Below are 13,591 nucleotides of genomic sequence, written 5' to 3'. Positions count from 1 at the left end.
AGTAGAATTCATAAAATTTTGTACAGTAACTTTTCCCGCTCCTACTGTGCAAAATAGGCATTCATAAGTGGTATAATTTGTGCCTATTTTGTGTTTTATAAAAAAGGACTTATTTGAAACATCAGAATATCTTGTTTTCAAAAAACTGATCAAAAAGTTATTCCTTTCCATTATTCTTTAACTGTCTTCACAGGAGTCAGAAAAAAAAAGCTAAAAATTGAATTCATTCGATTGGCTACTATACCAATATTGTGGCAAACATCACTACTTACCTACCAACCATATTATTCCTTATATAATATTTTAATGTGACATAACCTATAACAAAGGCGATAATTAAGAAAGTGCTATTATTTTTAATGCTTTATTGTTTAAAGACCCTTATTTGAAAGGTCAATTCTTTGCAAGTACTCATTGCTAAAAGTTAATTTATAATAATCGATGTATATCAAAGATAATGTTCTAGTTACTTGAAATTGCATTTTATCAACTGTAGTATCTGTTACAATAATACAATGCCTTCTTGCTAAAAAAGCAGATTTCCAGGACTATACTAAGCCTATCACAATATCCAGTATATGATTTGCAAATCTGTGCCTTAAAAAAGAAAATCTTGCGGTAGAGCGTCGGCCCAGCGTGCAGGAGTCCCGGGTTCGATTCCTGGCCAAGGCACACAGGAGAGGCGCCCATTTGCTTCTCCACCCCTCCCCCTCTCTTTCCTCTCTGTCTCTCTCTTCCCCTCCCGCAGCGAGGCTCCATTGGAGCAAAGGTGGCCCGGGCGCTGGGGATGGCTCTGTGGCCTCTGCCTCAGGCGCTAGAGTGGCTCTGGACGCAACAGAGCGAGGCCCCAGAGGGGCAAAGCATCATCCCCTGGTGGGCGAGCCAGGTGGATCCCCGTCGGGCGCATGCGGGAGTCTGTCTGACTGCCTCCCTGTTTCCAGCTTTGGAAAAATGAAAAAAAAAAAAAAAATCTTGCTCTGCCGGTTGGTTCAGGATAGAGCCTCAGCACAGCACGTAAAGGTTCTGGGTTTGATGCATAGGAGAGTGACCATCTACTTCTCCCCCGCTTCTCCTCCCCATTCTCTCTCTCTCTTCCCCTCCTGCAGCCATGGCTTGTTGATTCAAGCATATGGGCCCAGGCGCCAATGATGGCTCCATGGAGCCTCCACCTCAGGCACTAAAAGTAGCTCAGTTGGGAGCATGGTCCCAGATAGGCAGAGGATCAGCCCCAGTTGGGGGTTGCTGGGTGGATCTTGGTCAGGTTGCATGTGGGAGTCTATCTCTGTTATCTCCCCTACTCTCACTTTAAAAAAAAAAAAGAAAGAAAGAAAATATCTAGTAGTTTTGATGCAAAATGAGATTACAATCACTCACTGCTTCAGGGTTAGTAAAAATCTGAATCCATTTGCTAATATTCATTTCTTTTTTATTTCATTGATTTGAAAGAGAGAGGAAGAAAGGAGGAAGGGAGAAAAGCATCAGCTTGCCATTCCACTTAGTTGTTCCATTTAACTATATAATCACTGGTTGCTTCTTTTTTTTTTTTTTTTTCTGTATTTTTCTGACGCTGGAAACGGGGAGAGACAGTCAGACAGACTCCCGCATGCACCTGACCGGGATCCACCCGGCACGCCCACCAGGGGCGACACTCTGCCCACCAGGGGGCGATGCTCTGCCCACCAGGGGGCGATGCTCTGCCCCTCCGGTGCGCCGCTCTGCCGTGATCAGAGCCACTCTAGTGCCTGGGGCAGAGGCCAAGGAGCCATCCCCAGCGCCCGGGCCATCTTTGCTCCAATGGAGCCTTGGCTGCGGGAGGGGAAGAGAGAGACAGAGAGGAAGGAGAGGGTGGGGTGGAGAAGCAAATGGGCGCTTCTCCTATGTGCCCTGGCCGGGAATCGAACCCAGGTCCCCCCGCACGCCAGGCCGGCACTCTACCGCTGAGCCAACCAGCCAGGGCCACTGGTTGCTTCTTGCACATGCCCTGACCAGGGATCAAACCCACAACCTTGATGCGTTTGGACAATGCTTTTATCCACTGAGCAACTTGGCCAGGGCTGCTAATATTCATTTTTAACTGCATAATATTAGAAAGAAAAGCAAGTTTGCACAATTGGTCAAATTAGAAAACATGCAAATTGGCACACATATAATAATGTTAAATAGCACAGCACTAATAAGAACTCGTTAAGGTATCATGCTAAAAAAAGTGAAAGAGGAATAGAGAAGGGCAGGAGGAACTGTGTAGTATCCCCTAATATCTGGAGCTATATCTGGAGTTTAATAACTTCCAAGTTCTTTCACATATTACTGTCACACTGATCTGGTATTAGGGCCAATTTCCACCCAAACACAATTACCTAATTACAAACACTTTAAAAGGCCAGAATTCCATTTTAGTACTGCTAAATATAAAATACTTTATTCATTCATGCAAGCTTGGTTGACACAAATAAATTCACATTTGCTTAGTATGATACCAAATACTGATCGTACATAAAATACAGCAAAAATATAGAGAAGTTGCTATGTAGTTAAATAAAAATGAACAAGTCTGTGTATATTTACAATCACACTTCCAAACTATAGCTGAACTGTGTAATTATTTTATATTTACCTTCAAGTTTCAATAATTTAAAAGTATATAAAATAAGAAATTATTCTGGTAGCCTAAAAAAAAGCAGTAGTAGAAAATAAAAGGTGGAGAATATATATCCCTGCTACCTATACCCACAGTTCTCTGTTCTTCCCCCAACCTAATATTTATCCAAGTACATAAGTTATTTGTTTAATTATCTTCCTCCCCAGCTACAATCAGCTCTAGGAGTGTAAAAATAGTTCATTTTATATCCCCAGTCCCTCAAATAGTGCACAACATACTGACTGTAGATATTAAAAAATATTTACAAATGAATGAATAAATAAAAGACATCAGTGATCTTACCTGGTACTTAGGACATTGTTCTTTTACATCAGAAGATGAAGTAATAGAACTATCTAAAGAAGAAGAGCTGTCTCCTCCAGGTTTCAGCTGGCAGCATTTCCCAAAGACTTTAACTTGAGCATCACTACAGAGTTTCTGAAATAGAGATATTATCCCCATTCATACTTTAACTGATTTTTAACCATATACAGATTTAATTATAACATAAAAACCTTTGAAGCCTGACCTGTGGTGGCGCAGTGGGTAAAATGTCAACCTGGAAACGCTGAGGTTGCTGGTTCAAAACCCTGGGCTTGCCTGGTCAAAGCACATACGGGAGTTGATGCTTTCTGCTCCTCCCCCATTCTCTCTCTCTCTCTCTCCCCCCCCCCCCCTCTATAATGAATAAATAAAATCTTTAAAAAAAAAACCTTTGAAAAATCAAGGGTAAAATTCACTTTAATACAATGACTACTTTTATTTTACCAAGTTCTTTCCAATACTGATTTTTATTCTTTATTTCATAACTGTAATACTTGTGGAGTTTGCATTATACTTTTCCTACCAACATTATTAAATCATGGGGATTTTCCCTCTATTACTATGGTAAATGTTTATTATACTAATGACTTAACAAATATACTGCAGTTTTCAAATTATTTGGTCTCAAAATCCTTTAATGTTCTTAAAAATTATTGATGACCACAAAGGCTTTTTATGTAAGTTGTATCTATCAGTATTTTAATTAAACTGAAAAACTTTTAAATACTTATTAAGTCAGTTAAACACACTATACTCACTACAAGTGAACATAAGTAACATTTTATGAGAAAAAAAAATAAAACTTCTTGGAAGACCACTTCAGCCACCAATCACAAGTCCTGGGCCTCCCATACTTCTGAGCCACCTACTATAAATCAGGGGTTCCCTGACCCCTCTTCTCAGGCTCAATAATTTGCTATAATGGCTCATAGAATTCAGGGAAACACTTTACTATTTCCAGTTTATTATAAAGAATTATTAGAAAGAACATGAATGAGCAGCCAGATGAAAGAGTATACTGAACGAGGTCTGAGTACAGGAGCTTTTATTTTTATTGGGTTGGGGTTTGCACCCTCCAGGCATGTGAATGTGTTCACCAACCTGGAAGCATGATTGATGAAATCACTAATCACTGGATTGTGGAACTGAAACTTTCAACCAGGCCTCACACTGAAGATATCAAGGGGCCCATCAAAATTCATCTCATTACCATAAACTCAAATATAACTAAATGGTGCTTGTTATGAATAAAAAAAAACTTCTGGGGAGAGATGCAGGGGTGGAAGAAGAAATGAAAATGAATTCTAGATTTTACTCTATGTACATATGTATGAATTTAATCTTTTGAAATAAAGCATTTTTAACCATTTTTTATTTTTACTGATTGATTTTAGAGAGACAGAAGGAGGAAGAGGGAGGAAGAGGAAGGAAGTGGGAGAGAGGGAGAGAGGGAGTGAGAGGGAAGGAGAGGAAAAGAAAAAAGAAGGAAGAGGCAGAGGGACAGAGAGAGAAAGAGAGAGGAAGAGAGAGGATAGGGAGGGAGAGAGAGAGGAAGGGAGAGGCAGAAGGAGAGGCAAAGGGAGAAGGAGAGGGTGAGGGAAACATTCATTTGTTGTTCCATTTAGTTGTGCACTCATTGCTTACTTCCTGTACATGCCCTGACCAGGGATGGAACCCACAACCTTGGTGTTTTGGGATGATGCTCTAACCAACTTAGCAAACCAGCCATGGCCAAATTTTTAATAAGCTTTAACCTTCGGACCACAAGGTTGTGCAGTCTAGAGTGAAAGAAAAATGTATTTCTACTTTTTCTTAATTCCTCTTCCTCCCCAACAAGTTTGAGCTTTCATGTTTACAATTACCAAACTTGTAATCCACCAAGGTCTGTGATACTCCTAAAAGTATTCCAGTACTTTACCACAGTTACCAGTACGTCCACTCTTCCATGCAAGAGACCATAGGAAAGTTTTCAGAAGTAATCTCACTGACCACAATTTTTGGAAGACCAAAGGCACTGCATTAGAAAACATCTGGTAATTTCATATCATCTCTAACCAAAACTGTAAAGAGAGAGTGTGGTAATGAAAAAACAAAGGCTTTAAAACTAAAGAGACTGAATTTAAATCTTGGCTCCTTGGGCAAGTTACTTGACCTCTCTAAACCTCATATGTTTAATGAGGAGAAAAGCACTACCTAATGGATAGGTTATTATGAACACTTTAAGGGGTATATCCATGTTTGTGTGTCTCTCATTACATACTTTATACATAAATAAATATATATAGTGTCCTATATAGTGTCTAGAACTAGCATATGCTTACTGATTTGCAGTTTAAATATTATTAGAAAAAAGTTAAAAGTAGAGACTAACATAATTGAATGCCTATTCTGGAGTCAGGAATTTCACTAGGAATTTTTGCTTTATAGTATTTCATTTAAACACTCACTAAAAATATTAGTATTTTCAGTATTGATATTCTTGGCCACATCTTAATAACTTTACTACTTACTGATCACCAATAAATGCTAGACCTTTAAGTATATCTTCTATAATACTCAGTGTGGTAGATATTATAACTCAGTTTTACTGATGAGAAACCGGAAGTCCAGAGAAGCCAAGTAACAGAGGTTACAAGAGCTAATAAAGTCTGTGATATACTTAAGAGTCAAAATCCAGTTGGCCTGACAGACCCACTACTGCCAAACACCATCTCATCTGTTAACAAAAGCATTTATGTATCATGAGTACAGAGCACTAGGGAACAGAGGTGAATAAAACAGACACAACCCTTTTCCTCATGGAACTAACAATCTAATGGGAAATGAGACATTTAACAAATAATTAGACAAATGAAATATCTATTTCAAATATGTTTTTTAAAACTATTAATAATGATATGAGCTTGGCTAACTCACAGGCACTTACTATCTGTTCAGGTACTATTTATTCTGTTGTACATATACTTTACTCTTATTCCTCGTAACTCGACAAAGTAGGCAATATTATTATCACCATTTTACAGATGAGAGGTCAAACAACCACCATGTTTAAATGAACTGTCCAAAAGAGGGTCAAGGGATATCAAAGAAGTTACCCCTGATCATTTAATCAAGGACTACAAAAAAAGAAAAAGCATAAAAGGTAAATGAGGAAGACGACTAGAAAGACATTCCAGACTGAGGGAACTATGTATATCCAATCTCTGAAACAGGAGCAACTTGCTAGAGGGAGAAAAGAAACAAACATACATCAGTTCCAACACTGAAGCATAAAAAGCACGTGTAGAGGTGTACATAAAAGCTCACATACACACACACACACACACACCCTCCCTCCCTTTCTTCTACCAACTCCCAAGCTGTCTAATGTCTTTTCTCTCTCCCACTTTGAAGTCATGGCTTTTTTTAAACCAAACAACTTTAGTGGAAGATGGTCTAGAAAGGGGACAGGAATCTGTCATCAGCAACCCTCAGGTAGACGCAGGCTTTCTATGAGCACAATTGGAGGGAGGAAAGGGCTTGATTTTCTTTTCTTACTATTTTACTCTTATTCTTAAGGAAAATGATTGATTATTTATTTACTTATTTTATTTAATTTAGTAAGAAGAGGCAGAGACAGATTCCTGCATGCGCCCCAACCATGATCCACCCAGCAAGCCCGCAAGGCAGCAATGCTCTGCCCATCTGGGGTGTTGCTCCATTGCTCAGCAACTGAGCTCTTCTTAGCGCCTAAAGCAGAGGCCAGAGAGCCATCCTCAGCACCTGGGGCCAACTCACTCCAATAGATCCATGGCTGCAGGAGAAGGAGGTGGAGAGAGAGACAGAAGCAAGAGGGAGAGGGGTGGAGAAGCACATGGGCACCCTTCCTGTGTGCCCTATGAATCAAACCCAGGATCACAGAGCGAACCGGCCAGGTCTGATACTGTGTGTGTGTGTGTGTGTGTGTGAGAGAGAGAGAGAGAGAGAGAGAGAGAGAGAGAGAGAGAGAGTCAGAGAGAGGGACAGACAGACAGGAAGGAAAAAGATGACAGCATCAATTCTTCGTTGTGGCACCTTAGTTGTTCATTGATTGTTTTCTCATATGTGCCTTGACCGGAGGGGCTCCAGCAGACTGAGTGACTCCTTGCTCAAGCCAGCAACTTTGGGCTCAAGCCAGTGACCTTAGGTGTCAAGCCAGTGACCCTGGGCTTCAAGCCAGCGACCTTTGGGCTCAAGCCAGCAACCATGGGGTCATGTCTATAATCCCACACTCAAGCTAGCAACCCCATATTAAGCTGATAAGCCTGTGCTCAAGCCAGTGACCTCGAGGTTTTGAACCTGGGTCCTCTGTGTCCCAGTATGATGCTTCATCCACTGTGCCACTGCCTGGATAGGCAAACTGAATATTTTAATGTGTATATCCTACAAAGAAAAACTTCCCCTATACATCCACAATGCAGCCAAAAATTCAGGAAATCATCACAGATACATTCTAATCGTCTAATCTTCAGAGTCCATTAAAATTTGGCCAGTGGTCTAAATTAAACATCCTACAAAAAGCCAAAAGATATAATTCACAATCTTGCATTGCTTCCTTCATAACTTCTAATTAGAAGTTAATTGTATATGTTAACTTTTTTATATAGCTATAATTATCTAACCAAATCCCATGTCCTAATGTGATCAAGACTCAACTATGAGCACTTGTATAATATTTCAGAGTGAATAAAAAACCCTCACACGTTATAATTTGTATTCACCTTGTCAGAGGTATATGAATTTTCTGATGTACAACTTTATCCTGTGTGTAATGAATGAAGTCTGGAACATGTGAATAATCATATAACTTCACTGGGAACTTGTGAAATAGCATTGTATCATCATTAAAATAAAAACAATGTCCAGAATAAGGATAGTATCATGTAATCAAATCACACTGGATTCATTTGGCTAAAGTGTTCAAAGAAACCATATCTCAATAATTTTTACATTTGAGCTATAAGAAAAATATTCAATCCTTAGACCTTATTAAAAATAAAAATAAATTTTTACAAGCAAAATTTGTTTATTAAAATAATTGAATATATTCAGTTTAATAGGTTTTCTAGTTTGATAGTAATTTTTCAAAGAATATAATGGAGTTCAGAAACATGGTTTGCAAAAGCTATACACTGATCAATAAAATTTTATTTCAGATAATATTTAGGTATGCAAAGTATGTTAATTTCTAAAACAAATCAAAGCATTTATGTAATTCACTAGTCATAGAATTTAAAATGCAAAAAATACCCAGAATTTAAAATGTAATAAAATACACAGCTCCTCCATTTACTCCCCAAACTCATTAAATTTACTCTAAATACATTGTGTTTGTTTTGCGTAGAAATACAAAAAAAACCAAAGATTTCTTTATCCTACAAGGTGCTGTTATATTCTTCACAGAGAATTTCTTAATTCAACCAAGTCCAGAAATGAATCATATTTCATTGTGAAATACTGTCTTCCCTACCATGACAGATAAAAGGTACTATATAAAGTGAATTATGATAATCTATCATCTTTACAAGAAAACCATCATGTCTTATTTAAAGGGACTTCAATAAATTGGGTATTTTTGGATTTTTTTCTGAAGTGAGAAGTGGCAGGGGTGGGGGACAAACAGACAGACTCCCACATGCACCTGACCGGGATCCACCTGGCATGCCCACCAGGGGGTGATGCTCAGCCCCTCTGGGGCATTGCTCCGCTGCAATCTGATCCATTCTAGCACCTGAGGTGGAGGCCATGGAGCCATCCTCAGCACCCGGACCAACTTTGCTCCAATGGACCCTTGGTTGTGGGAGGGAAAGAGAGAGACAGAGAGAAAGGAGAGGGGGGAAGGAGGAAGCAGATGGGCACTTCTGTGTGTCCTGGCCAGGAATCGAACCTGGGACTTCCACATGCCAGGCCAACGCTCTACCACTGAGCCAACCAGCCTGGGCAATAAATATTTTTATAATGGCAATTTCTTAATCTGATGTAGCTTCAAAGTAAACAAGTTTCATTATTATGATTTTGATTCAATTAATTACACTCAAACTATTTAGTGGGCCTAAATATTACTATTGTCTATGTCTACCTCTATTTGACAACTTTCAAATAAATTATTTTTCAAATCCAAAAATTCAGAATGAAGCTGATATTAAATTGCCTAAGAAACTTATAGCTGTTTCCAAATTTAAAAGTGTTAGTTTCTTTTTGGTAAAGGAAACTAAGTAAAATAATTTGGTAAAGCTCACAATCTAAAGCTCTTCACTTATAATTTACGATAATATTATTTTCTCAATGTTAAGATAGAACTTTTTCTCAATAAACTTTTTGGTAAGTTATATGGCCAAATTAGTTTTATAATCCTTATTCTCTTATAGATTGTTTTAAACTAAGAAAAAGAAACAACATGAAAGGTGACTTCAACATTTATCTTATCTATACAAAGACAGGCAGAACAGCAGCAAATTGTCAATGCCAAAACTATCTCAGCATGATATATGGACCCAAAATTTTGTGTAATAAGTTTAAAATTATAATGTACACCACAAAGTCATTCTTTGTCTATACAAAACCCACATGATTTGATGTTCAAAGGGCATAAGTACAGTCAAGATGAAAAAAATCACTTAAAGATCAAACAGCTAGCAACTTGGGAGAAATAATGGGCATTTCAATGTGTTTTGTAGTTTTCAAAAGGAACATATGAAATCTTCATAAAAGTATTTACAGGATTTTTATAATAAACTTCTAAACTGTAATTAAAATTCATCAAGGCCCTGGCCGGTTGGCTAGCGGTAGAGCATCGGCCTGGCATGCAGGGGACCCGGGTTCGATTCCCGGCCAGGGCACATAGGAGAAGCGCCCATTTGCTTCTCCACCCCCCCCCCTTCCTCTCTGTCTCTCTCTTCCCCTCCTGCAGCTAAGGCTCCATTGGAGCAAAGATGGCCCGGGCGCTGGGATGGCTCCTTGGCCTCTGCCCCAGGCGCTGGAGTGGCTCTGGTAGCAGCAGAGTGACGCCCCGGAGGGGCAGAGCATCGCCCCCTGGTGGGCAGAGCCTCGCCCCTGGTAGGCGTGCCGGGTGGATCCCGGTCGGGTGCATGTGGGAGTCTGTCTGACTGTCTCTCCCCGTTTCCAGCTTCAGAAAAATACAAAAAAAAAAAAATTTCATCAAAATATGTCCTGAGTACTTAACACATGTGAGGCTATGTGCAGTTTAGATAAGAAAGGTGAATAGCAGAAAAATTTACTTTGTTTTCTTCCCCAGTCTAAAAACAAATACACAAATCTAGCAATAACATAGAAGTCTATGAAAGATTATTAGCAAAGGACTATAAGAATTCTGATGGAGGAGAAAAGAAATATGCCTAGAGGAAGTCAGAAAGGTTTCATAAAATTCTGGTTAGATGAACCCTGAAAGAGGATAAATCTATGTAGGAAGATGACACATAGGATGAAGACATATAAAACAAGGAAGACTAAGCCCTGGCCGGTTGGCTCAGCGGTAGAGCGTCGGCCTAGCGTGCGGAGGACCCGGGTTCGATTCCCGGCCAGGGCACATAGGAGAAGCGCCCATTTGCTTCTCCACCCCTCCGCCGCGCTTTCCTCTCTGTCTCTCTCTTCCCCTCCCGCAGCCAAGGCTCCATTGGAGCAAAGATGGCCTGGGCGCTGGGCATGGCTCTGTGGCCTCTGCCTCAGGCGCTGGAGTGGCTCTGGTAGCAGCAGAGCGACGCCCCGGAGGGGCAGAGCATCGCCCCCTGGTGGGCAGAGCCTCGCCCCTGGTAGGCGTGCCGGGTGGATCCCGGTCGGGTGCATGTGGGAGTCTGTCTGACTGTCTCTCCCCGTTTCCAGCTTCAGAAAAATACAAAAAAAAAAAAATTTCATCAAAATATGTCCTGAGTACTTAACACATGTGAGGCTATGTGCAGTTTAGATAAGAAAGGTGAATAGCAGAAAAATTTACTTTGTTTTCTTCCCCAGTCTAAAAACAAATACACAAATCTAGCAATAACATAGAAGTCTATGAAAGATTATTAGCAAAGGACTATAAGAATTCTGATGGAGGAGAAAAGAAATATGCCTAGAGGAAGTCAGAAAGGTTTCATAAAATTCTGGTTAGATGAACCCTGAAAGAGGATAAATCTATGTAGGAAGATGACACATAGGATGAAGACATATAAAACAAGGAAGACTAAGCCCTGGCCGGTTGGCTCAGCGGTAGAGCGTCGGCCTAGCGTGCGGAGGACCCGGGTTCGATTCCCGGCCAGGGCACATAGGAGAAGCGCCCATTTGCTTCTCCACCCCTCCGCCGCGCTTTCCTCTCTGTCTCTCTCTTCCCCTCCCGCAGCCAAGGCTCCATTGGAGCAAGGATGGCCTGGGCGCTGGGCATGGCTCTGTGGCCTCTGCCTCAGGCGCTAGAGTGGCTCTGGTCGCAATATGGCGACGCCCAGGATGGGCAGAGCATCGCCCCCTGGGGGGCAGAGCACCGCCCCTGGTGGGCGTGCCGGGTGGATCCCGGTCGGGCGCATGCGGGAGTCTGTCTGACTGTCTCTCCCTGTTTCCAGCTTCAGAAAAATGGAAAAAAAAAAAAAAAAAACAAGGAAGACTAGAGGTATTCACAGCTGTTTTCTAGTTACTGATAAGTCTAGAAAAAAATTAGAAAAGAAGCAAGGTTACAGGAAAATTTGAGAGGAATGAGGAATGAGGAATGAGCGGTTGGTATAAGATTAGAGCCAGTAGACAGATTACTACTGAGACACAGAGAGACAGAGAGGAAACAGACAAGCAGAGGATGCCAAGAGCTGGAGAGGAGAAAGTGAAAAGCAACACTGAGGAGAGACAGTAGAACAAAGATAATTGGTGACATCAACAACAGACAGTGAGAAGGAAGAGTAACAGAGACAGAACAGAAAATGACAAAAGAACACATGTGAAGGAGAGTAAAAGGATATTTTGTTGGTGTTGGGTAAAGAGGCTTTGCGAACACTTGCAGGCAAAGAAAAACAGCTGAGAGGGAAGAGGAAGGTATCAGCAGAGAAGACTAATGAGACTAATGAAGCTCCATCCCAGAAAGGGTGGGTAGAATGGGTTCAGAAACAACATGAGGCCAAGATTCACAGTGCTGTTTAAAGGATGCCTGGCCTACGGTGGCACAGTGGACAGAGCATTGACCTGGAATGCTGAGGTTGCTGGTTCTAAACCTGGGCTTGCTGGATCAAGCTACATATGATAAAACAATCAATGAACAACTAGAGTGAGGCAACTATGAGTTGATACTTCTCACTCTCCGTCCCTCTCTCTCCTCTCTCTGTAAAATCGATAAAAATAAAATCTTAAATAAATAAAAAGAAAGAATGCTGAAGAAACAGACAATAAATGGCATTAATTAAGGTAAATAGTAGCGGTAATATGCTGCAATTCAGTGGAATACTATCAAGCACAAAGAAAAACCTCAATAAATATTTGCTAAAAAGTAATCAAAAGAGCATTGATTAACCAATCAATGTCAATCTATCAGCCTCAGCCTAGTTCAGCTGAGCTATCAGCAGAATAATTACAAACACAGGGCAAAAAGACACCTCTTTTGCCACTACCCTTAGATTTCAACAGTTTGCTTTACCATTTATAAGTCTATGACTCTGGCACCTGACCACCCAGATATTCAAACCAAAATGTTGAATTCTCCAAATGCTTCCTTCTCCCTCAATCCTGCCCATCTAACTAAACATTCTTCCTATAGTACCCAAAGTAATTTTTTTCATGGTATCTTTAAAATTGAGATATAGGCCCTGGCCGGTTGGCTCAGTGGTAGAGTGTCGGCCTGGCGTGCAGAAGTCCCGGGTTAGATTCCTGGCCAGGGCACACAGGAGAAGCGCTCATCTGTTTCTACACCCCTCCCCTTCTCCTTCCTCTCTGTCTCTCTCCTCCCCTCCTGCAGCCGAGGCTCCATTGGAGCAAAGATGGCCTGGGCGCTGGGGATGGCTCTGTGGCCTCTGCCTCAGGCGCTGGAGTGGCTCTGGTCACAACAGAGCGACGCCCCGGAGGGGCAGAGCGTCACCCCTGGTGGGCAGAGCGTCGCCCCCTGGTGGGCGTGCCGGGTGGATCCCGGTCGGGCGCATGCGGGAGTCTGTCTGTCTCTCCCCGTTTCCAGCTTCAGAAAAATACAAAAATAAGTAAATAAATAAAAATAATAAAACTGAGATATAACTGACATATTATATTAGTTTTGGGTGTACAACATAATGATTTGATATTTGCATATATTGGGAAATGATCTCCACAATAAAAGTCTAGTTAACACTCATCACTGTGTACAGTTACAAAAATTTTTTTCTTCTGATGAGAACTTTCAAGATCTACTCTTTAGAAACTTTCAAATACATATAAATACAGTATGATTAACTCACTATATAGTTCACTACACACCCATGACTTATTTCATAACTGAAAGTTTATATCTTTTGACCCACTCACCCATTTAACCTACTTCCATGCCCACCTCCAGCAAACACTTATCTATTCTCTGTATTTATGGGGTCAGTTTTTTTAGATTCCACATTTAAGTGAGATCGTGCATATTTGCCTTTCCCATTTATTTCACCTGTCATAATGCCCTCAAAGCCC

The 13,591-nt window shown here is 40.9% G+C and overlaps 1 protein-coding gene across 2 annotated transcripts in view; it reads right to left on the bottom strand.

The window, feature by feature from the left end:
* Positions 1-13,591, bottom strand: part of FNIP1 (folliculin interacting protein 1) — a 195,481-nt gene that overhangs the window by 85,133 nt on the left and 96,757 nt on the right. For both annotated transcript variants that reach the window (XM_066278448.1, XM_066278449.1), the window contains exon 3: positions 2,942-3,076. In XM_066278448.1, coding sequence (XP_066134545.1) covers positions 2,942-3,076 — 135 coding nt within the window. The remainder of the gene's footprint in view (positions 1-2,941; positions 3,077-13,591) is intronic.

Source organism: Saccopteryx bilineata, chromosome 4 (assembly GCF_036850765.1).
Source record: "Saccopteryx bilineata isolate mSacBil1 chromosome 4, mSacBil1_pri_phased_curated, whole genome shotgun sequence".
Taxonomy (NCBI): domain Eukaryota; kingdom Metazoa; phylum Chordata; class Mammalia; order Chiroptera; family Emballonuridae; genus Saccopteryx; species Saccopteryx bilineata.
The sequence above is the reverse complement of the archived record's forward strand: the minus strand, read 5'-3'. Positions and strand labels throughout refer to the sequence as shown.